At 64.8% G+C, this 22,770-nt stretch overlaps 1 protein-coding gene across 1 annotated transcript in view; it reads right to left on the minus strand.

Annotated features, from left to right (window-relative positions):
• Positions 1-5,467: 5,467 nt before the first annotated feature.
• FLNA (filamin A) overlaps positions 5,468-22,770 on the minus strand; it is a gene marked incomplete at its 5' end in the record, with an annotated part of 34,360 nt that continues 17,057 nt past the window's right edge. Inside the window, 24 exons of the mRNA XM_030543031.1 lie at positions 5,468-5,869; positions 6,287-6,490; positions 6,665-6,883; positions 7,249-7,425; positions 8,220-8,352; positions 10,773-10,888; positions 10,999-11,136; positions 11,217-11,483; positions 11,567-11,689; positions 11,895-12,047; positions 13,956-14,159; positions 14,277-14,438; positions 14,567-14,740; positions 15,100-15,228; positions 15,332-15,472; positions 17,013-17,115; positions 17,420-17,667; positions 20,150-20,173; positions 20,358-20,547; positions 20,865-21,021; positions 21,299-21,422; positions 21,510-21,680; positions 21,954-22,114; positions 22,529-22,691. Coding sequence (XP_030398891.1) covers positions 5,682-5,869; positions 6,287-6,490; positions 6,665-6,883; positions 7,249-7,425; positions 8,220-8,352; positions 10,773-10,888; positions 10,999-11,136; positions 11,217-11,483; positions 11,567-11,689; positions 11,895-12,047; positions 13,956-14,159; positions 14,277-14,438; positions 14,567-14,740; positions 15,100-15,228; positions 15,332-15,472; positions 17,013-17,115; positions 17,420-17,667; positions 20,150-20,173; positions 20,358-20,547; positions 20,865-21,021; positions 21,299-21,422; positions 21,510-21,680; positions 21,954-22,114; positions 22,529-22,691 — 3,869 coding nt within the window. The remainder of the gene's footprint in view (positions 5,870-6,286; positions 6,491-6,664; positions 6,884-7,248; positions 7,426-8,219; positions 8,353-10,772; positions 10,889-10,998; positions 11,137-11,216; positions 11,484-11,566; positions 11,690-11,894; positions 12,048-13,955; positions 14,160-14,276; positions 14,439-14,566; positions 14,741-15,099; positions 15,229-15,331; positions 15,473-17,012; positions 17,116-17,419; positions 17,668-20,149; positions 20,174-20,357; positions 20,548-20,864; positions 21,022-21,298; positions 21,423-21,509; positions 21,681-21,953; positions 22,115-22,528; positions 22,692-22,770) is intronic.

The raw sequence follows: 22,770 nt of genomic DNA on the forward strand, positions 1-22,770 counted from the left end.
CCTGCGCGCAGCATTTGTACCCCGGCCCCAACCGCCGCTCTAGCCCCGCTTCCGGCATAGAGCGGCGGCACCGGCCAATGGCCGCGGGCGCTCGCCCTCCAGCGCATGCGCCTTCTTGCCCAGCCCAGGCTCCGCTCTAGCAATAGCTTCCGGCATAGAGAGGCTAGCGCATGCGCATCCCGGCCACCTGGCTTCACCGTGCGTGTCGGCGCGCACGCGCACTGCTCCCACGCCGCCGCCATTTTAGAGACCTACTAGGCGGGCCTACGGTTGCTGAGCATGCGTATTGAGGACGAGGCGTGTCCATCGAGGCCCCTCTAGCCTGTCCTATAGCCCCGCCCACCTCCCATGTTATGTAAATATCTCGACGCTGATAGGACATAACGGAGGTGCCACGTGCAGACGGGCAATATGTACAATTGTCTCTAATTTGCCTCTATCTAATTTGAATATAATTGTAGTGTGAGGCTAATTTGCATAACTAAGTAATATGCATTGCTGGAGCTGGTTTGCAGAGCGCCCTGGAATTTGCATATTTGCAGGAAGTGTCCCCCTAAACTGTATCACTGCAGCTAATTTGCATGTCGTTAATCGGCCTCATTTGCATAGTGGCAACTAAGCTTTTGTAAACTGCGAGTGCCACTGCCTGGCTTCGCCTCATTTGCATGTAAAATTAATTCATCCCGATTAACAGTTGGCCTGTTTGCAACTTATTTGCATATCTAAATATTTGCATATTAGCAACCCCCACCCCAACCCCTGCGCCGGACCCCGCCCGGGTAGTCCCCAACCTGCCCCCTGGGGCTGGCCAGGGGGTCCCCAGCCCCCCAACCAGGGGGCTGCCTTGAGGGTCCCCAACCCCCATCCCGGGGGCTGCCCGGGGGGTCCCCAGCTGAGCCCCCCGGAGACTTTCACGCACTCACCGTGGGTCTGTGTATCTATGTGGGGGGCCCCACTCTGCCTGGGCCCCTCCTGCTGCTCTGATCCCCCCGCTGCCCATATCCCTCCCCCTGCCCCACCAGCTCCCTAAGGGCCCCCCTGGGGCTGGGCCCCTGTGGCGTGGGGGGCTGGGTTCAGGACAGGACACGGTAGCCTGGTGCCGAACGCAGTGGCTGCCCAGCGCCCATGGGGTGAAGAGCCCAGGAACTGGACGTGGCCACCCTGAGCCCCCCCTCTCCAGCCCTGAGCCCCCCTGCTTCCCAGCTGGGCATCTGCTACCCCCGACCCCAACCCCGCCTCTGTCCATTGGCTTCTCTCAGGGTAACTGGGATGTGGAGGGGCGGGGGGAGGGACACAGATGGGGGGAACATGGGGTGTAGGGGGCAGGGAGAGGGACACGGATGGGGGGAACATGGGGTGTGGGGGGCAGGGGGAGGGACACAGCAGGGGGAACACGGGATGTGTGTAGGGTAGGGGGAGGGACATGAGGCGGGGGGAACACAGTGTGTGGGGCAGAGTGGGGGAACATGGGGTGTGGGCGGGGCAGGGATACAGGGAGGGGGAGCAGGGGGTGTGGGCAGGGCAGAGGGGGGAGAACATGAGTTGTATGGGACAGAAGGGAGGGGGGAACATGGGGTGTGGGGGGCAGAGGGGGGGAATACGGGGTGGGGGGCAGGGGGAGGGACACAGGGCAGGGGGAACACAGGGTGTGGGAGCAGGGGAGGGACACGAGGTGGGGGGGAACATGGTCTCTGTGGGACACGGGTGGGGGGAACATGGGGAGTGGGGGGTGGAGGGGAGGGAGGAACACGGGGTGTGTATGAGGTGGGGGGTGATGAAGTGGGGGGGTCTCTGGGTTCAGTCACTGGGTTGTAGGCAGGGGGGATGAGACTCCATGTCCCTGGGGGTTGCTGGTTTAACGAGGGGAGGGGAGAGGGAAGCTGGGACCCCGGCTGGCTGGCAGCAGGGGGGTCGGGACTGGACAGGGGGAGCAGGCAGAGCCCCCCTGGCTGCAGGGGGACTGGGATGTGCTGGGCTGACGGAGGCCAGGCCGGGGGCCAGAGAGGTTCCTGGGCTGGATAAACCCTCCTGTGTTACACTGGCTGAGAGTCGCTCCAGGCTAGTGAACACGGGGGGGTGGGGAGGCCCCCGGGGCCCAGAGCGAGGGGACTCCCTGGGGGGACCCACAGCAGAGACAGATGTGCTGAGGCTCAGAGAGGTGCAGCTCCAGGCAGTAGAGGGGCCTGATCCCCAAGAAAGGCTGGTACTCTGAAGGAGATTCCCCCCATGGGGCCAGGAGTGGGCCCCACCTGGGAGTCCGTGACAGGGGGAACATGGGGTGTGTGGGGCGGAGGGGAGGGGGAACACAGAGTGTGTGTGGGGCAGGGGGAGGGACACAGGGTGGGGGGAACACAGGGTGTGTGGGGTGGGGGGGACATGAGGTGTGGGGGCAGATGGGGGAACATGGTGTGTGAGGCAGGGGGGAACATGGGGTATGTGGGAGGGGCAGGGGGGGACATGAGGTGTGGGGGCAGATGGGGGAACACGGTATGTGAGGCAGGGGGGAACATGGGGTATGTGGGAGGGTCAGGGGGAGCGACCTGGGGCGGGGGTAAAACGGGGTGTGGGCGGGGCAGGGACACAGGAAGGGGGGAACACAGGGTGTGTGGGGCAGAGGGGGCAGAATATGACAAAGCTCCTGGGCCAAGGCTGGCAACAACTGCCCAGCTCAGCAGCAGCCCCCACCCTGTGTGCCCAGCTGGTCCCCGTCCCCCCCGCCCCCGAGTGCTCAGACCCCAGGCCGGGTCAGGCAAGCCCCCCCCCGCCATTCTGCCACCAAACCGGGGCCATCAGGGACTTCGGACGTGTAAGTCACCGGCAGCTTCCCCTCACCCCCATCTCAAGGCCCCCCATTCTCAGCACCCCCAGCCGGAGCAGGGGCCCCCCGGGGCGCAGCCCTGTCCCCGACTTGCCCAGCTGGGCTCTGAATACAGTGTTGGTGCCTCAGTGTCCCCTGTGCAGTTCTTAAGTATTCAGGTCGGGGGATGGAGGTGGGGGTTCCTGCAGAGCGAGGGGCCAGTGCACCGAAATGCCCAACACTCTGTCTCCTGGCAACTGCTGGCCTGGGCCCCCCCCTGCAAAGGTGCCAGCTGAAGGTCTTGGAGACAAAGGGGTCAGGAGACCCCCTGGCCCGGGACAGGAGCTGAGCAGAGAGGAGGGGCTGGGGGGGGTTTTCAGTCTGGAGCTGGCTGGGGACAAGGAGTGAGGTGCACATGTGGGGGGTCTGGCTCACTGCCCCCCAGAATGGACCCGGCCGAGGGGTCCGGTTCGCTGTACCCACAAGCTCTGTGTTAGACCCTGTTCCTGTCATCGAATAAACCTCTGTGTTACTGGCTGGCTGAGAGTCACGTCTGACTGCGCAGTGGGGGGGCAGGACCCTGTGGCCCCCCCAGGACCCCGCTGGGGCGGACTCGCTGTGAGAAGCGCACGGAGAGGCACATGCTGAATGCTCCAAGGAGAGACCCAGGATGGTGGAAGCTGGCGAAGCTGCTTGCCCTGGGGACAGTCTGCTCCGAGAGAGGAGGCTCCCCAGAGTCCTGCCTGGCTTGGTGGGGAGCAGCTCCAGAGCATCGCCCGGGGACTCCGTGACAGTCACTGAACCCCCGGCCTGGCCATGGCTTTGGCTGATTCATGGCGCCCCCGCTAGGTGCAGCGGGAGGGGCCGGCTCAGCTGCAATGCAGGAGCCAGGGGGGAGCAGCCGGCAGCCTCCAATTCACAGGTCAGCCAGCTACATCATCCCCATGCGCCAGGGCTGGGCCCATGTGCCCCACTGGGCCCCCTGCAGATCTCAGGGGTGCGGGGATGGCACAGACAGGCCCAGCAGGCCAGGCAGGTATGCTGGGGGGTCAGTTATAATACAGCCCCCTGCCCACAGCAGGGCGGTTCCACCCACGGAGTGACCCCTTTGCAACCAGTGCAAACCCCAGACACGCCAGCACAGGCTGGCACAACGCTATAGCACCCTCAGGGGCTGCGGGTCGGGAGTGAGGGGCGCCAGCACAGCTGGGGGGGGAGGGCTGGGCTAGCAGGGGGCTGCAGGTTGGGAGTGAGAGGTACCAAGAACGGGGATGGGGGGCAGGACTGGGAGTGCCTCATTGAGGGGGGGAGGCGCATAGCCAGGATCAATGCCCAAACAAGGCAGCACACGAGGCCTGGTGCGTGGGGAGGAAGGGAGCTGAGGCCCAGGCTCTCATCCATCACCAGGCCCTGCTGGCAGCCGGCCCAGCCCTGGCCCTGCAGCTTCAACCACAAGGAGCCCTAATTACAAGGCAGCCAAATCCAGAGCCTGGAGCTGCGGGAAGGAGCCCGGGGAGGCCGAGCCCAGCGGCCCCGTGTCAGAGACGTGGCTGCTGCTTCCCTGAGCTGGAAACGCACAACAGCCTGGGTCAGGAGTGAGGGGCACCGGCAGGGCCGGGCAGGCAGGGGCTGCGGGTCGGGAGTGAGGGGCACCGGCAGGGCCGGGCCGGCAGGGGCTGCGGTCGGGAGTGAGGGGCGCCGGCAGGGCCGGGCCGGCAGGGGCTGCGGGTCGGGAGTGAGGGGCGCCGGCAGGGCCGGGCTGGCAGGGGCTGCGGGTCGGGAGTGAGGGGCGCCGGCAGGGCTGGGGGGCCCAGGACAGGCTAGCAGGGGCTGTGGGTCGGGAGTGAGAGGCGCTGGCAGGGCTGGGCTAGCAGGGGCTGCGGGTCGGGAGTGAGGGGCACTGGCAGGGCTGGGGGGCCCAGGACAGGCTAGTAGGGGCTGTGGGTCGGGAGTGAGGGGCACCGGCAGGGCTGGGCCAGCAGGGGCTGCGGGTCGGGAGTGAGGGGCGCCGGCAGGGCTGGGGGGCCCAGGACAGGCTAGTAAGGGCTGTGGGTCGGGCGTGAGGGGTATTGGCAGGGCTGGGGGGCAGGGAATACTAGATCCGGGGGGCAGGCCCAGCCTCACTGTGCCCCAGCCAGGGCTGTGGAGGAAGTGGCCGGCCCGGGGCTGCCAGCCTCGTGTGCCAGGCGCTGCTGGGACATGTCCTCCCCTGGCAGCTTGGAGGGGGGGCTGCCCCACCCCTCCCCTCACAGCGCCAGATGAAGGAGCTGGGCAGCTGCAGGGGAAGGAAGGGGCTGGCCATGGGGCCAACCTGCCCCCATCTCTCTGCTGTGTCCGTCCTCGGTGGGCCCCGCCCTGTGGATCCGCCTGCCCCTGGCAACCCCGCGCTCCGAGCCCCGGCTTGCGGTTTCCTTTGGGTGGAGGTGGCAGCCGCTCTGTGCCAGCGGTGGGGCCGGGCACCGGGCTGGGGGAGGGGCTGGGCAGCAGCCAGGCTGGGTGAAAGCTGCGGTGGGGCAGGGGGGGGGCCGGGCTGGAGCCAGGGCCGGGGGGGCCGAGAGCTGCCGGCTGGGGCCGGTGGGACTCCCTGCCCCTGGCCGAGGGAGACACTAGGGATCCGCGCCCCAAGTCCCCGTCAGCCCCCCCCCGACGGACGGACAGATGGGCGGCAGCTGAAGCAGAACAACACTTTACTGCCCGTCCCTGGGGGGCCGGGGGCGGCGTGCACAGAAACATTCACCAACAATGAAGAACCCGGAGGGGGTGGCAGGGGAGGGGGCTGGTTAACTGGGCGAAGCGGCGAAGGCAGCGGCCCCCAGGCGCGGGGGGGGGGGGGGCGAGGCCAACAGGCGGCGGGGACCCAGGCGTCCAGGTCGGGGGGTGGAGGCTACGGCACAGAGACGTGGAAGGGGCTGTTGGGCACGTGCTGGTCGCCCCATTTCACCACCAGGACGTAGTCGCCCTTTTCCTTCAGCAGGTAGCAGACACTGTAGAGCCGGTTCCCCAGGTGCTTCACCAGGATCTCCTCGCACGGCGTGCGAGGGCCGTGCACGCCCACCAGCAGCATGTTGTTCCCTAGGGGGGCACGGGGGTCAGGGTCAGGGTAGCCCAGCCTGGGAGCCTCACCTGCCTAATCCCCCTCAGCCCCCAGCTCCACCCTCCTCCCAGCCAGCCCCCCAACTACACAGACCCTGCAGCTGGGCTGGTTCTGGGGGGTCCAATCAGTAAGGGGGGGAGGGCACAAAGGGCTCTGTATGAGCAGGCTCAGATCCACCCCCTATGGCACAACTGGGGCCACCCCACAGTCCCACTGCAGCCACCCCCAGACCCCTTCACCCAGCCCAGCTGTTCCTGCCTCATGTCTCTGGGGCAAAAACAGCAGCACCGGGTGGTGGTGGTAGGGGAGCCGCCCTCACACCCCCCAGACATACCCCATATCCTCCCACCACCTCAGCCCCACAGACCTGGCCCAGCCCTCACCGCCCCCCACACCTGCTTTACTGCAGTCCACCGTGAAGGAGTTCTTCTGGCCCACGAAGCCCTTGCTCAGCCCAAGACCCTTGGCCACCACCTTGCTGGCGTCCGAGGCGAACTTGGGGGGCATCCCCTGCAGCACGGCCACCTCCGCCCGCCCGGCTGAGTCCACAAAGACAGAGGACGTCTCATGCAGGCTGTGGCTGCTCACCAGGCGGGAGCCTGTGGGAGAGAAGATCAGGGTGATTGGGGCCGGGGGGGGGGAATCCTCCACCCCTGGCACCAGGGCAGCTGATGCTGTCTGAGTGTGCAGAGAGCCTGAGCCCATTGCTCGGGGAGAAGTGAACCTCCCACTGTGGGAGGGGCTTGCAAAAGGTCCGCCCCCCGGGCCCACACCTGTGATCTTGGCCTTGAAGGGGCTGCCGGCAATGTGGTAAGGGCCACCATACTTGATGGAGATCAGGTAGCTGCCGGGCACCATGGGCGTGTAGGTCACTTTGTAGCCCTCGGCGCACTCCTGGCAGTCCATCTGCACCTTGGAGGGGCCGTCAATGGTCACGGCCAGGGCCCCGGGGCCCGCGTTGGTCGTGTTCACCACGAACTCCGCCGGGCTGCCTGCAAGTGTCACATGTGTCAATACCAGCGCCCCTCACTCCCAACCCACAGCACCCCCCGGCCCGGCCATTGCCCCTCACTCCCGACCCGCAGCCCCCCCAGGGCCTGCCGGTGCTTCTATCTCCCAACCTGCAGCCCCAAGCGGTGGTGCCCCTCACTCCCGACCCGCAGCCCCCCCCCAGGCCCTGCCGGTGCCTCTATCTCTTGACCTGCAGCCCCCACCGGTGGTGCCCCTCACTCCCGACCCACAGCCCCCCCAAGCCCTGCCGGTGCCTCTATCTCCCGACCTGCAGCCCCCACCGGTGGTGCCCCTCACTCCCGGCCCAGCCATGGCCCCTCCCGCCTTCCCTCCCCGCAGCCCCTACCGGTGGTGCCCCCCTCCAGGCCCGCGCCGTACGCAGACACCAGGCCCGGGTCGCCAGCCTGGCCCGGCTCCCCAACGCGGATCTTGAAGGGGCTGCCAGGGATGTGGGTGCTGTTGAACTTGACGTCAATGGAGTAGACGCCGTTCTCCCGTGGGATGAAGCGCACGGCGTATTTATCTGGGGGGAGGGGTGGCATTAGGGGGAGCATTGGGGTCCTGCCCCCCAGCACCCCTGGGGCAGGAGCAGCAGCTTGTTCAGTGGGGAGGGGCCAGCAATTAAAGGGGGTGGGGAGGGGGTTGGGAGCCCGGACTCCTGGGTTCTCTCTCCGGCTCTGGGAGGGGAGTGGGGACTGGTGGTTAGAGCAGGGGAGGCTGGGAGCCCGGACTCCTGGGTTCTCTCCTGGCTCTGGGAGGGGAGTAGGGGCTGGTGGTTAGAGCAGGGGAGGCTGGGAGCCCGGACTCCTGGGTTCTCTCCTGGCTCTGGGAGGGGAGTAGGGGCTGGTGGTTAGAGCAGGGAGGGGCTAGGAGCCCGGACTCCTGGGTTCTCTCCCAGCTCTGGGAGGGGAGTGGGGGCTGGTGGTTAGAGCAGGGGGTTGGGAGCCCGGACTCCTGGGTTCTCTCTCCGGCTCTGGGAGGGGAGTGGGGACTGGTGGTCAGAGCAGGGGGGACTGGGAGCCCGGACTCCTGGGTTCTGCCCTGACTCTGGGAGGGGAGTAGGGGCTGGTGGTTAGAGCAGGGGGGTTGGGAGCCCGGACTCCTGGGTTCTCTCTCCAGCTCTGGGAGGGGAGTGGGGACTGGTGGTCAGAGCAGGGGGGGCTGGGAGCCTGGACTCCTGGGTTCTGCCCTGACTCTGGGAGGGGAGTAGGGGCTGGTGGTTAGAGCAGGGGAGGCTGGCAGCCAGGACTCCTGGGTTCTCTACCCCCTGCCTGCCCCAGCCGAGGGTCCAGGCCTCGCTCCAGGAGGCGGCCTCACCTTCGTCGATCTCGGTGACGTGACATTCCTCCAGCGCGCCCGAGGGGCTGTGCACCTTGGCGTCCAGCGCCCCCTTGGCGCCATTCAGGCTGACTGCAAAGGAAGCTGGTTGGTTGGCCTTGAGGCCTGACTCCTGGAAGCACAGCAGAGCGTTAGCGGGGCCGGGGGGCAGGGAGAGACCAGGGGGTCACCTCAGCCCAGCTGTGTCACTTACCTTCCTGGGTCCGGCTGCTTAAAGAGGGAGAGCTGGGAACACGGACTGGCGCTGGGCTGGGGCTGGGCCTGAGGGGCAGCCTCAGGCTATGGGGGCAGAGGGAGCAGAGTCCCAGCAGGGTGGGGGGCAGCTCTCTCTCTTTAAGCAGCACCTGGCCTGGGCGTTGTCGGGGTCTGTTAAGAGCCTTTAAAAGAGACACAAGAGAAAACCGCGGCGCCCCGGGGCGATTTGGGGGCACCCTGCTGTCCTGGGCCGGCACAGGATCCACACACCCCCCCCCCCGGCGGCTGCGCTACCCCCCCCAGCCCTCGAGCACACGGCCCCTTCAACCCCACGGCCCCCAGCTTCCTCTTGATGCCAGAGGGGGGCAGACAGGTTACAGCCCTGGCTGGGGCCTCCGCTCCCTCCCTATGCCCCCCCCACACACTATGGGGCGAGGGGGTTACACAGGCAGTGACACGGGAGTGGGCAGCACGTCTGGGGAGGGAAGCTCCGTCCCGAGGAGCCTGTGGTCACAGGAGCTCACTGCGAGCTCCTCACCCACGGAGAGGTTGGGGGACCCCAAAGGAGGGGTCGGGGGGGGGGCTGTTTTACCAGGGAAGAAGATCAAAGGCCTGACCTGCTGTATTGAGAGGTCAAGCAGCCGGGGGTCATGAGGGGCAAGACCAGCTGCCGGGGGTGTGACATTACTGATATACTCTGGGACCATCTAGAACATGGTTGAACCAAGGTCCGGCACTGAATCTTGCATAAAGGGGGTGAGCTGCGGTGTAGTTGCGGGGTGCTGGGTAGGATTGTGCTGCCCGGGTGCACGTGTCATTTTGTACTGGAAGTTGTGAATATCGGCTCTGTCCTGTCTGTGCTTCACACTCGGGCTGTGCCTCGGGGTGACACCCCAGACGAGTTGGGGTCAGCTCGGCCTGGCCAGCTTGGGAGCCCGTTACGGCCCATCAGCTGCAACTGACCCATGGCGAGGAGGCAGATCCGCCTTGTGACTCAGCCAAGTGCAGGGCCTGGCCCAGGTGACCCCAGGCTCCACGTTGCTGTAATTTTCCAGTGAGAACAAAGAGGTTCTTACGCCTGGAAAAGCCTAGAAAAGGCCGAGGCCTCGTCTCCACCTGGTCCTCAATCCTGCCCCTGAGCTCTGGGGACTTTGCTACGAACTGAAGCTCTGAACAAAGGACTGAATGACCCGTCCCAGCGGGGCATGTTCCAGGGACGGGATCTGAACCTGCAGGCTCCTCCATCATGGCTACAAGCCTGACCCAAGGACTCTGCCATCACTGGATGGAACTGATTCCATGTCACCAATTCTAGCTCCGTCTGGATCTTTTCCCTTTTATGACTAAACCTTTCGATTTTAGATTCTAGAGGGTTGGCACCAGCGGGATTGGGGGTAAGATCTGATGTGTGTATTGACCTGGGTCTGGGGCCTGATTCTTTGGGATCGAGAGAACCTTGGTCCTTTCCTGGGGTGTTGGGTTTCATACCCATCCATCCCCTGCCGAGTGGCGCAGGTGGGGGCACTGGGAGACTGGAGTGTCTGAGGGAACCGTGTGTGTGACTCGTGGTTAGCCGGGTGGGTGAGACCCAAGTCCTCTGGGTCTGGCTGGTCGGTGCCGTAGAGGTGGAAAACCCCAGCCTAGGGCTGTAATTGCCCTGTTTAAGCGATTGGTCCTGAATTGGCACCTCAGTTGGGTCCCGCCAGAACCGCATCGTCACAGGGGGGCCCTCATGGGGCATGGCAAGCTGCCACGGGGCCTCAAGGTGCCCCGGGGGGCAGGGCCCTGCCAGCACAGGCTGGGCTGGAGATGGGAATTTGGGGAATTCCACACTTGGCCCTTCGGCGCGGCTGGAGTCTCCGTCCCTGGGACAGGAGCTGACAGCTGCTCTCGGGCTGGTCATGCAAGGGGGGCATGGCTGTGGGGCGAGGGGGGCATGGTCAGATACATTCCCATCTGCACCATGAGGCGGAGGGAGTGGGGGTGGGGGGGTAGACAATCCTGTGGTGACAAGACCCACCGAGCCCCCCCTGCGGAGTGACAGCAGCCCCCCTCTTTGCGTGCACTGGGGCAGTGGCCCCAGGCTCTGGGTCAGGCCCCTACCAATCAGACAGGAGTGGGTCCAGCCAGCCAAATTCACCCCCAGCTTGACGGGACCTGCCCCTGTGATTGCGCAGGGCGGCCGGGGGGCCTGCTAGCTCCGTGAAGGCTGAGGATAGAGGTGCGGCTGGGGAGCTGCCCCCCAGGCAGTAGCGATGGGTCACCCCCCAGCAGCCGCCCCCAGGCCCATGCCGGCAGCAGGAGGGCGGGGGCCCAACGGTTTCTCTGGTGCCTCACCTGAAGGCTGGTAACAGTCAGGCGCCGGGCGTCATGGCAGGGGGCTGCCGCCGGCACCACGAAGGGACTTTCAGGAATGTGCTCCTCGTTGAACTTCACTGACACCTCGTAGTCACCTGAGGGGAGAGGGGGGTTAGCACCGCCCAGCCCCACTGCCAGCCCTTCTCGTAGTCTGCCCCTAGGTCGGCATCAGGGCTGGCCCAGCTGCCCCGCAGGCCCCCCGTACCGGGCTCCTGGACGATGTAGGCCACGCCGCAGGACCCGTCTTTCCTGTCCTCAAAGGCGATCTCAGCCTTGCTGGGCCCCTCGACGGCAATGGAGAGACCACCGGCACCTGCCTCCCGCGTCCAGATGCTGAACTCGGCTGCGGGAGGGAGACGCTGTTACCCAGGCTTCTGGGCAGGCCCCTGGACCCCTTCCCACCAGCCTCCAGCACCCGCTTACCTGGCACGCCGGCCTCGGCCCGCTCCAGGCCAGGGCCCCCCGCCCGGACCTTGTGGGCGCCGCCCTCACCCAGCGGCCCGACGGTGAACTGGAAGGGGCTGCCGGGAACGTGCTGCCCCTTGTACTTGACGCTGACCGAGTGCACCCCCATCTCGGCAGGCACGAAGCGGACGCAATAGGTGCTGTTCTCTGCCTCCAGCACCTCAGCCGCCAGCCGCTGCCCCGAGGGGCCCGTCACCTGGGCCGTCATGTCCGCCAGGCTGATCTCTGGGGGGAGAGGGGGGTCAGACGCCCCATACGCCCCCGGAGCCAGCAGCTCCCCAAAGACAAGCCGCCCTGTCCCCGCTCACCTGGGATCTTGAGGCTGAGGTCGCAAGCGCTGCCCACGTTGGCCACAGGGGGGGCACGGCGGCGTCGGGTGATGCTCTCCTTCACCCGTCCCTCGCCGGTCACCTTGACCGAGAAGGGGCTCCCTGGGGGGGGGGAGGGGGGGTCAGGCAGGGCCACAGACAGCCAGCGCCCCACGGCATTTCCTGGGCTCACCCATGCCCCCCACAGGGCCTAACACCCCCTGTACCACGCAGCCTGCAGCTGGACCCCCCGGGCTCGCTCTGACCACGTATCGCTGGGGAAGGTGGCCTGGCCCATTGGGGCAGAGCTCTGCGCTGGGCCCCCCACCTGGCACGTGCTGGTCAGCGAATTTGATGGAGATTATGTAGTTGCCAGGCTCCGTGGGGCAGTAGGTGACGCGGCAAGTCCCGTCCTCCAGGTCTTCTGTGTTGATGTCCACCTTGCTGGGGCCCTCGATGGACAAGCTGAGCCCGCCATAGCCTGGGGGCACAGGAGGGAGTGGAGGGGGGCTACAGGCCATCAAGCATCCCCCCCTCGCAGAGAACCCAGGAGTCCTGGCTCCAAGCCCCCTCCCCGAGCAAGGAGAGAACGTAAGAACGGCCCTACTGGGTCAGACCAAAGGTCCATCTTACCCAGTATCCTGCCTTCTGACAGCCAGTGCTAGGTGCCCCAGAGGGAATGAACAGAACAGGGAATCAAGTGACCCATCCCCTGTTGCCCATTCCCAGCTCTTGGCAAACAGAGGCTCAGGACACCATCCCTGCTCGTCCTGGCTAATAGCCATTGATGGACCTATCCTCCATGACCTTCTCTAGTTCTTTTTTGAGCCCTGTTATAGTCTTGGCCTTCACAACATCCCCTGGCGAGGAGTTCCACAGGTTGGCTGTGCGTTGTGAGAAGAAATACTTCCTTTTGTTTGTTTTAAACCTGCTGCCTATTCATGTCATTTGGTGACCTCTAGTTCTTGTGTTAGGAGAAGTAGTAACCAACACTTACTGTCTCTACCCGTCATGATTTTATAGACCTCTGTCATGTCCCCCCTTAGTCGTCTTGTTTCCAAGCTGAAAAGTCCCAGGTTTATTAAATCTCCCCTCATACGGAAACCGTTCAATACCCCTAATAATTGTTGTTGCCCTTTTCTGAACCTTTTCCAATTCCAATATCTCTTTTTTGAGATGGGGCGACCACATCTGCACGCAGTATTCAAGATGTGGGTGGACCAGGGATTTATAGAGACACAACATGATACTTTCTGTCCTATTCGCTCTCCCTTTCTTATTTATTCCCAACGTCCTGTTTGCTTTTTTGCCTGCTGGTGCTCATTGAGTGGATGTGTTCAGAGAACTCCACAAGGACTCCAAGATCTTTCTTAAGTGGTAACAGCTCATTTAGACCCCATAATTTTATATGTATAGTTGGGATGGTGTTTTCCCATGTGCGTGACTTTGCATTTATCAACACTGAATTTCATCTGCCATTTTGTTGCCCAGTCACCCAGTTTTTGTAGCTCTTCACAGGCTGCCTGGGACTCAACTGTCTTGAGTAGTTTTGTATCATCTGCAAATTTTGCCACTTCACTGTTTACCCCTTTTTCCAGATCGTTTATGAACATGTGGAATAGGACTGGGACCAGTACAGACCCCTGGGGGACACCACCATTTAACTTTCTCTGTTCTGAAAACTGACCAGTTATTCCTACCCTTTGTTTCCTGTCTTTTAACCAGTTACCGATCCATGAAAGGACCAGCTTATTATGCGTAAGAGCCTTTGGGGAGGGACCTTGTCAACGGTTTCTGGAAATCTAAGTACACTATGACCACTGGATCCCCCTTGTCCACATGCTTGTTGACCCCCTCAAAGAATTCTAGTAGATTAGGGAGGCGTGATTTCCCTTTTCTAAAACCATGTTGACTCTTCTTCAACAAATTCTGTTCATCTGACTGTCTGACAATATTGTTCTCTACTATAGTTTCAACGAATTTGCCCAGTACTGAAGTCAGGCTTACAGGCCTGTAATTGCCAGGATCACCTTTGGAGCCCTTTCTAAAAATTGGCGTCACCTTAGCTATCCTCCAGTCACCTGGTACAGAAGCGGATTTATATGATAAGTTACAAACCACAGTTAGTAGTTCTGCAATTTCACATTTGAGTGCCCTCAGAACTCTTGGGGGAATCCCATCTGGCCCTGGTGACTTACTGCTGTTTAATTGATCAATTTGTTCCAAAACCTCCTCTAATGACACCCCAGTCTGGGACAGTTCCTCAGATCTGTCAGCTAAAAAGAACCCTGGCTCCCTGGCTCCCCCCCCTCCCCGCCCCCGTTCTAACCCATCAGACCCCCCTCCCCTCCCAGAGCTGGGAGAGAACCCAGGCATCCTGCGGCCGCACCTGCATCCCGGGTGTCGATGAGAAACTCAGCCGGCTCGAAGGTGCGCCCCTCGCTGAGGCCAGGCCCCGAGACGCGGACCCGGCTGGCGTCACCAATCTCTGACTGGCTGATGGTCACCGTGATGGGGCTGTTGGGAACATGTTGCCCGTTCCGCTTGATGTTCACCAGGTGCTCGCCCACCTCCTTGGGCACGAATGAGATGCCTGGGGGAAGTTGGTAGTGAGGGGCACCGGCAGGGCTAGGCTAGCAGGGGCTGCGGGTCGGGAGTGAGGGGCATTGGCAGAGCCGGGGGGCACTGGCCCAGGAGGAGGGGGACTCACCCACGTGGCCGTTGCGCAGGCGCTTAAGCTGGCAGGGCTCCTCGCGCCCCGACGGTGGGGTGACAGTTGCTGTCAACTGGCTCAGATCCGTCTCCGCGATGTCCAGGGGGATGTCGGCCGAGGACCCGACCTTCAGCTGGGACATTCGCAGCGTGTCGTCGCCTGGGGGTGGGGGTGGGGTGCATGAGCCGAGGGGACCCCCAGCCCCCCTGTCCACCCTCCCCCCAACTCCAGCCCCCAAGCCCCTCCCGGGGGAGCAGCCCCCAGCCCCCGCCAGGGACCCCGCTGACCGGTGATGCGGGAGGTGAAGGGGCTGCCTGCGATGTGCTTCTCGTTGTATTTCACCACAATGCTGTAGTCGCCGGGCAGCACGGGCAGGTAGGAGACGCTGCAGGTGCCGTCCTGGTTGTCAGTGCAGCTGATCTCGGCCTTGGAGGGGCCCTCAACCGCCAGGGACAGCCCACCTGAGGGGAGAGGGGTCAGCATGGCCGCGGGCCCCCACAAGGCCCAGCTCCCGCCCCCAACCTGGCACCCTCAGGGGAACTGACAGGTCAGGACCTCCCAGCCCCCCCGCTCTAACCACCAGACCCCACTGCCCTTCTGTAGCCAGGGAGGGAACCCAGGCGTCCTGGCTCCCAGCCGCCCCCCCACTCTAACCACCAGACCTCCCCTGCCCCCCGAGCTGGGGAGAGAACCCAGGCATCCTGGCTCCCAGCCCCCCGGCTCTAACCGCCAGACTCCACTCCCCTCCTGGTTTCTCCCCAGCCCCCTCCCCCCACTCTAACCGCCAGACCCCCCCACCCCCTCGAGCCGGGGAGGGAACCTTCGCCGGCGTCCTTGGTGTTCACAGTGAAGGTGGCCGGCTTGTTGACTACGCCATGGATCAGCCCCGGGCCGTAGGCCGTGACGTGCCCGCTGTTGACGTAGTCCACGTAGAACTGCAGGGGGCTGCCTGGGGGGCACAGGGGGGGGTGTCAGAGCCTGCATCGGCCCTTCCCCCCAGCCATGGCCCCCCACTGCTCCCTGAGGCACCTGGGACGCGTCCCCCCCAGCACCTGGGATGTGCAGGCTGTCACAGCGGATGTCCATCTCATGCAGCCCGGCCTCGGTGGGCGCGTATCTCACTGTCACCGTCCCGTCCTTGTTGTCCGTGATGTCAGGCTTGGCCACCTTTCCCGAGGGCATCCGGACCTCACCTGGGGGCAGAGCATGTGTGTGGGGGGGGTCAATCCTGGCCCCTGGCTGCCCCCTTGCCCCAAGGGGGGACATGGCCCCTCTGGCCTGGTTATATGGGGCTTGAGCCTGGAGCGCGCATGTGTGTGTGCACGTATAAGATCCCCTCCCCTTGCAACACAGCCCCACTGAAGACGGGATGTGACACCCCAATATTCACCCATCATGGAATTCGGATGTTTTGTGCACAGTGCGCCTGGGGAGGGGTCGTTCTAAACGTCTTGATCTGTGATAGCCCATTGGATCATGTGTGTGGGGGGGTGTTACTGAAATGGTGTGTGTGGTTGTGAGTGGGTGTGTTACTGAAATGCGTGGGTCGGTGTGGGGGTTACTGAAATGTGTGTGTGGGGGTTGTGTGTTACTGAAATGTTTGTGTGTGCAGGGGGTGTGGTTGTGGGGGTGTTACTGAAATGTGGAGGTGTGGGGGGTATTCACATGTGGGGGTGTTACTGAAATGTGGAGGGGGGTTCAACCTCCCAACAAGCAGCCTTTCAGGTAGGACAGTAAAGGCCAAACACCGCCCGTGGCTCGCTGAGGGGACGCGCACACGGCCCAGGTCACCCCAGGGACTGGGGCCGATAGAAACCCCTCCGAGACAGCCCTGCCCCATGGGAAGTGTGGGGAGAAGATAGAAAAGGGGGGGGGAGGAGTGCTGGGCCCCCCCAGGCGAAGGGGTTTTTCTCTTGGGCATGAAAAGCTGGGAAAGCCACAAGAACCAGCCGGGCTGTTTATTGCTTGGGGCGGGGGGGGGGGACGGGGACGACCAGCCAGGCTGTTTATTGCTTGGGGGGGGGGGGGGAGAACTGGCCGGTTTCCAGCCCCTCTAGTGAGGGGGTTACGCTCACTTTGGGGTGTTGCTAATTCGCTGGCTGGGCTGTTTCCATCTGCTGCTCTCCCCTAGTGTCACTCCTGACCCCCGTTTGGGCCGGTCTGTGTAAGGCAGGTGGGAATCGGACCCACCTGGGGGCAGAAAGCTGGGCCGGTCCCTCTCCACGTCGGGGGGGGAGGGGGGGACATCCCGAGCTCCCGCTGGGCCGTTCCTGGGGCAGTGCCCGACGGGCCCAGCTGGGCAGGTCCTTAGCCGAGCTCCCCAGGCTGAGCTGGTCTCAGTGTGTGCATGAAGCCGCGGCTGGGGGGTCCCTACCTGTGTCTGCAGGAGAAAGAGCGAGCTCGGGAATGAGAGGGAGCCCAGGCTGGTGGGTCAGGGAGCCAAAGTGGCGCCCTGGGGGGAACCTGTCACACAGGATGCCAGGCCGGAGGGACCCATGGGGTGATCCCAGGGGGGCAGGGGACAACCAGGCCAGAGGAGAAGGGATTACTAGGCCGGACGCCAGGGTTGATGGGCCCAAAGGGCTGCTCTGGCTATATTAGGATCTCTTCTGTTCTAGGGGACTCCGGGGTGGGGCGGGAGGACCAGCTGCTGGCGAGAGGGACAGAGTCTGTTCCATGTCAAATGCCGCCTCCAGGGGACGCAGCCCCATGGCATCTGCCCCCCAGACTTACCCGTGATCTCCCCCTTCTTGATGGTGAACGGAATGACCAGGTCAAACGGCCGCAGCCCGGCCACATCCAGGCCGTTGACACCCATCAGGGGGCGGTCTGTGGCCTGCGAAAGACCCCAAGACACCCCCCAGACAGAGCAGTGAGCAGGGGCTGCTGTACAGAGAGAGCTGAGGAGGCCTCCAGATGCTACATGGGCCCTGGAACAGGACCGAGGGGGGCTCCCACGGCGCCCAGCCGGGAGGATGTGTCCGGCCAGAGTCCTGTGTGTGAGCGAGTTTTGTGTCTGGGGAGATAGGCTGTGTTGTCATTACTTCATGACCTGCGCGGAGCGTCCTGCATCACGGCGCTGGGCTGCGACACCAGGACAGGGAGGGAGGGGGCAGATCCTGGCCCCCCTGTGCACTCACCAGGACCTGGAAGGGGCTGTTGGGGATGTGCTCGCCCCCGAAGCGGACGCAGATGACATATTTCCCGGGCTGGGGGGCTGTGTAGAAAATGTCAAAGGTGCCATCCTCATTCTCCACCACGTCCACATCCACCTCGGAGCCGTCAGGCGTGCAGACCGTGCAGGTCACCTTCCCTTTGCCCGCTGCCTTGGTGTCCACTGTGATCACCGTCTCCTCCCCAATCTGGATGGTGGGGCCGATTCCGGCACCTGGGGGGTGGGAGGGGGGGATTGAGAATCTGCCCAAGCCACCCCCCTCCCCACCCACCACCCCCTCATGCAACTGCAGCAGCCAGGAAAGGAAATCCCCAGTCTGCCCCCAACTTCACCCCCAGCTGGAACCGGCCCCCACGATTAGGGCGCCCCCCCCCGCGCCAGGCGCTGCATAGACCCTCCAGGAGCTGGGGGGTCCCCAGCCCTACAGATGCCCCCACTAAGCGAGGTTGGGAGCGGCATGGATCCCCAAACAGCCTTGGGGGGCCCCCGAGGGGTGCAGCACAGAGCCAGCTACGATCGGGGTCCCCATCAGGCCACATGCTGCACAGATCTCCTGTCCGGCCCCCATCCAGGTTCACAGCCCCCTTCCCATCGCTGGCAGCGCCCAGCGCGATGGGGCCCCAACCCCAGGCCAGACCTGGCTCATCCCACCGCTCCCCCCATCACCCCCCTCCAAAGAGCTGAGAACTGGCCAACTTGTGTCATGCGGCCCTCAGGGCGGAGAGCGTTAAACTGCCCATTAAAGCCCCAGCAGCAAAGCAAAGCAGCCCCCCGCCCAACCCGACCCCTCCCCTGGCAAGCAACCTGACAGTGCGAGGGACTGAGGCTTCAATGCCTTGGGGGGCCGGCAATCCCCCCTCCGCCCCACTCTGATTCAGGCGGGTCTGCCCAGGGGTGGGGAGCCCACAGAACCTCGCTCAGAGCCGGGGTTTGGTTCCAGCTGAACTTTGAGTGGACAGAAGTTTGGTTTGGGCTCAAAAACTAACATTTCGAAGCAAAGCTGAGAGCTGCCCTGGTCCCTCGCGCCTGACAGGGAAGAGTGTGTGTGGCCCCCCCCGCGACGTGGCCCCTCGCGTCTGACCGGGAAGAGTGTGCGTGTGTGTGTGTCCCCCCCGCGACGTGGCCCCTCGCGCCTGACCGGGAAGAGTGTGCGTGTGTGTCCCCCCCGCGACGTGGCCCCTCGCGCCTGACCGGGAAGAGTGTGTGTGGCCCCCCCCGCGACGTGGCCCCTCGCGTCTGACCGGGAAGAGTGTGCGTGTGTGTGTGTCCCCCCCGCGACGTGGCCCCTCGCGCCTGACAGGGAAGAGTGTGTGCCCCCCCCCCCCGCAACACGGCCCCTCGCGCCTGACAGGGAAGAGTGTGTCCCCCCGCCCCCCGCGACGCGGCCCCTCACACCTGACAGGAAAGAGTGTGTCCCCCCCCCCCCCCGCGACGGGGCCCCTCGCGCCTGACAGGGAAGAGTGTGCGTGTGTCCCCCCCCCTCCCCGCGACGCGGCCCCTCGCGCCTGACAGGGAAGTGTGTGTATCGTGCCCCCCCCCCGCGACGCGGCCCCTCGCGCCTGACAGGGAAGAGCCCCCGCCACCCTCGACACATGAGGTTTGGGAGCTCCGAGCCCAGGGGCCTGGAGGGAACCCCGAAGCAGGCAGCTCGAGTCAGGGTTTGGTTCACAGTTGAGTGGGGCACTGTCTGCTGGAGAACTGGGTCAAACTTTCGCTCCAGCTCGGCAAATGGAGGCTGCTCCCGGGCTCACCAGAAAGCCACCCAGTCAGAACTCGAAACAGCCTCGAATTTCATCTTGCAGCCGGAGAAAGCCACCGGGAGCCTCCCGGCTCGTCAGCTGGAGGCTCATTCTCCTGTGAAATGCCCATCTGGAGACAGGTCTGACTCAGTTTCCCGGCGGAGAAAAATCAATCTGTGCCTTTGAATGGTCGGCTCCTGGAGCGTGTTTAAGTCAAGAACTTCGGTTCACAGCTCCGCGGACACTTTGGAACCCGGGTGGGCGCTAGCAGTCCCGTTTCCAGGCCTCCGCGCGGGACACCGGGTAAGGGAACCTCTTGGCTGCTCAGAGCCGTGAGGAGACACCCGGCGAGGGCGGCTCAGTCGAACCCGCATGACCACGGAGATGAGTCAGACTCTTGCTCTGCCTTGAGGCAGGATCTCAGCCCGGAGACAGGCTGGGGTGTGTGGGGGAAACAGAAAACCCCAGCGCTGAGTCAAAGGAGCTGATTTCCTCTGCAGACATGATTTTCAGCCCCGTCCTGCGGGGTGGGGCGGGAATCAGTGGTTGAGGGAGCTGCATTTTCTGGTGAAAACAGAAGTTTTCAGCCAAGCCAGAGAGGTCCGAATGCACCTCGAGGCAGTGGCTGGAAGGGAGGAGAAGCCGCTTCGCACTACAAGGGGTCGTTGGCCGTTCCAGCCTGGAAGCAGGGCCCTGCTCTGCTTGTCTGAATCTCTGAGGGGTGCCCTGGAGCTGTGCGAGGGCCCCTTGCGAAGCTCAGCTCCAGAGTCCCAGATCCCGGCATCGGGGTGTCCCCCGGGCTCCCTTCTCCCGCAGGAGCCCCCTTGCCCTGGGGCGCAGGGCCCCCGCGGTGCTGCTGCCAGGAGAGGGGGGTCACCCATCCCTCCCTCCCGAAGTCATGCAGCCCCAGGCCACGCGGCCATGCAGGGAGGGGGTGGGTGCAGCGGCTGGCTTACCTAGCCCGTGACCTCCGATCGACACTACGGTGACGGGGCAGAGAAGCGAGGAAAGGTCAAGTGAGACACAGATCACACCCCCGGCAGCCCCCCGCTCCCCTCCCGCAGTGGCGGGCCCCAGAGGTGGCTGCCGAAGCAGGTGATGTGTGCCAGCGTGAGGGTGGCGCGGCCCCCCTGCCCGCCCCATGCCGGCCCCCGCGGTGCTCACCGGTGACGGTGCACTTGCTGGCGTCGCCAGTGGGCAGGGCACGGATGCGGTAGGGGGAGTAGGGGATCTCATCCCCGCCGTATTTGATGAGGATGGTATACCGGCCCGTCGTGTCCGGCACATAGGAGACCGTGTAGGTGCCATCCTGGTTGTCCCGGATCGTGGCCTTCTTGGGCTTCCCCTCGGGGTCCTGGGGGCATCAGGGGGATAAAGGCAGAACAGATTCCCCCCTCCCCACCCTCCGGCAGCCTCCTCCCACCCCGCTCACCGTGATCTGCACAGCCAGCAGCCCCTCGCTGGCGTCCTCGGGGCGTCGGGGAGTGGAATGAACAGAGAACAGACACCCCCCCCCCCCCCGCCCCATGCACCCTCCGGCAGCCCCTTCCCGCCCTGCTCCCCGTGATCTGCACTGCTAGCAGCCCCTCGCCGGCCTCCTGGGGGCGTCATGAACAGAGAACAGACCCCCCGCCCACGCACCCTCCGGCAGCCCCTTCCCACCCCGCTCACCGTGATCTGCACGGCCAGCAGCCCCTCGCCAGCGTCCTTGGCGTCAATGGTGAACTCCACGGGCAGGCTGGCAGGGACCCCGGTGGTGTTGAGCCCGGGGCCGCTGGCCTTCACTTTGCTGGCGTCGTGCGTGGGCAGAACCTTCACCTTGAAGGGGCTGGAGGAGGTGGTTGGGGGGGGTTTAGTGGCGGCCAGGCAGAGGCCGCGCCCCACTGCTCCCCCCTGGAGTGGGGCAAGGTCTCCGTGGGATGGCCTCCCGGGCTCACACCTGGCTCCCTACACCCAGACCGGCCTGGGCACCCCTGTCTCAACTCCCAGCCCCTTTCCTGGGCTTGGTGCCCTGGCCTCACCCCCCACTGATCCCACACGTCCCACATCCCCCAACAGCACAGGGCCCATCGGGCTGCACTCAGCCCCCTCGCCAGCCCCGCTACCTGCGCGGCACTTCTTGGTCTCCGTAGTGCACGGCGATGCTGTATGGCCCCTCGCGGCTGGGGACGTAGCTCACCGTCTGGGTGCCGTCGCTGTTGTCCACCACCTCCACCGGCTCCACCACGCCTGGGGGAGGGAGATGCCGGGGATCAGAGGGTGTGGGCTGGGCCTCAGTTTCCCCTTTTCTTCCCCCCAGCAGCAGCAGGCACTCACCTTTGGGGCCCTGCACCTTGACCTGCAGGGGAGCCACGCCCGCCTGGCTGGTGTCAACAGAGAAGGTCTGGGGCACACTGGCCCGTACGACGCCTGGCGTCAGTCCTGGCCCTGAGCACAGCACCTTGGACGAGTCCACCACGTCGTGCACCGGCACTTGGAAGGGGCTCCCTGCCGGGGGGGGGGGGGGGGGGGGGAGAAGAAGGGGAAACTGAGGCCCTGTGCCCCCAGCCCTGCCCCCGCAGCACCACCAGCCCCACACGACACCTGCCTGCAGGGCACCCACAGCCCAGGTCCTGTCCTCTTACCCAGACCCACCGCTGGCCAGTCCCCACTGAAATAGACTGAGCTTTGCCCCGTTACCCAACCCTCAGTGCCCCACGGCCCAGCCCCACGCCCCTTTACCTGCCTCCTCCAGCCCAGCCCCACACCCTGCCCCCATACCTGGCACCTGGTGCCCGCCGTAGGTGACGTTCAGGCTGTAGGTGCCGGGTTCGTAGGGGACGTATTCCACCGAGCAGCTGCCGTCCTTGTTATCGGTGCAGGACATCTTGGCTTCAGAGGGGCCCTCCACGGCCAGGCCCAGGCCCCCAGTGCCAGCACCCCTGGGTGGGGAACGAGAGAGAAGCACAATGGGGCTCAGCCACTCGGGGCAGAGAACCCGAGCCGGGACCTCTGAGCGGTGCCATGGCCCCCCTTCCCCCTCCGCATCCCCCTCGAGCCAGGACCCCAGAGCAGTTCCAATGCCCCCCTCCTCGCCCCGAGTGGTACCAACGCCCTTCTCCCCCCCGCGGTCCCCCCGAGCCAGGACCCCAGAGTGATGCCAACACCACCCTCCACCCTGCTACCCAGGACCCCCGAGCAATGCCAACACCCCTGTCCCCCCGCGGCCCCCCCCAGAGTGGTGCCAAGAACCCCCTCCCTGGCCCCCCAGAGCCAGGACCCCCAAGCAGTGCCAATGCCCCCCATCCCACCACAGCAGAGACCCCTGAGCAGTGCCAACACCCCCCAGCCCTCACCTGGTCTCCACGGTGAAGCGATTGGGCTGGTTGGTGGTGCCGCTCTGGAGGCCTGGGCCATGCACTCGGACCCGGGTGGGGTCACAGCCCTCGGTGACGGGCACCCGGAAGGGGCTATTGGGCACGGGGCTCCCGTCGTAGGTCACATCAACTGAGTGGACGCCTGCCGGGGGGTGGGGAAAAGGGAGGTCAGGGGGGCGGGGCTCCGTCCCCCCCAGCCCCCTCCCACACCCTAGCCCCCG

Source organism: Gopherus evgoodei, unplaced genomic scaffold (genome assembly GCF_007399415.2).
Source record: "Gopherus evgoodei ecotype Sinaloan lineage unplaced genomic scaffold, rGopEvg1_v1.p scaffold_250_arrow_ctg1, whole genome shotgun sequence".
Classification (NCBI taxonomy): domain Eukaryota; kingdom Metazoa; phylum Chordata; order Testudines; family Testudinidae; genus Gopherus; species Gopherus evgoodei.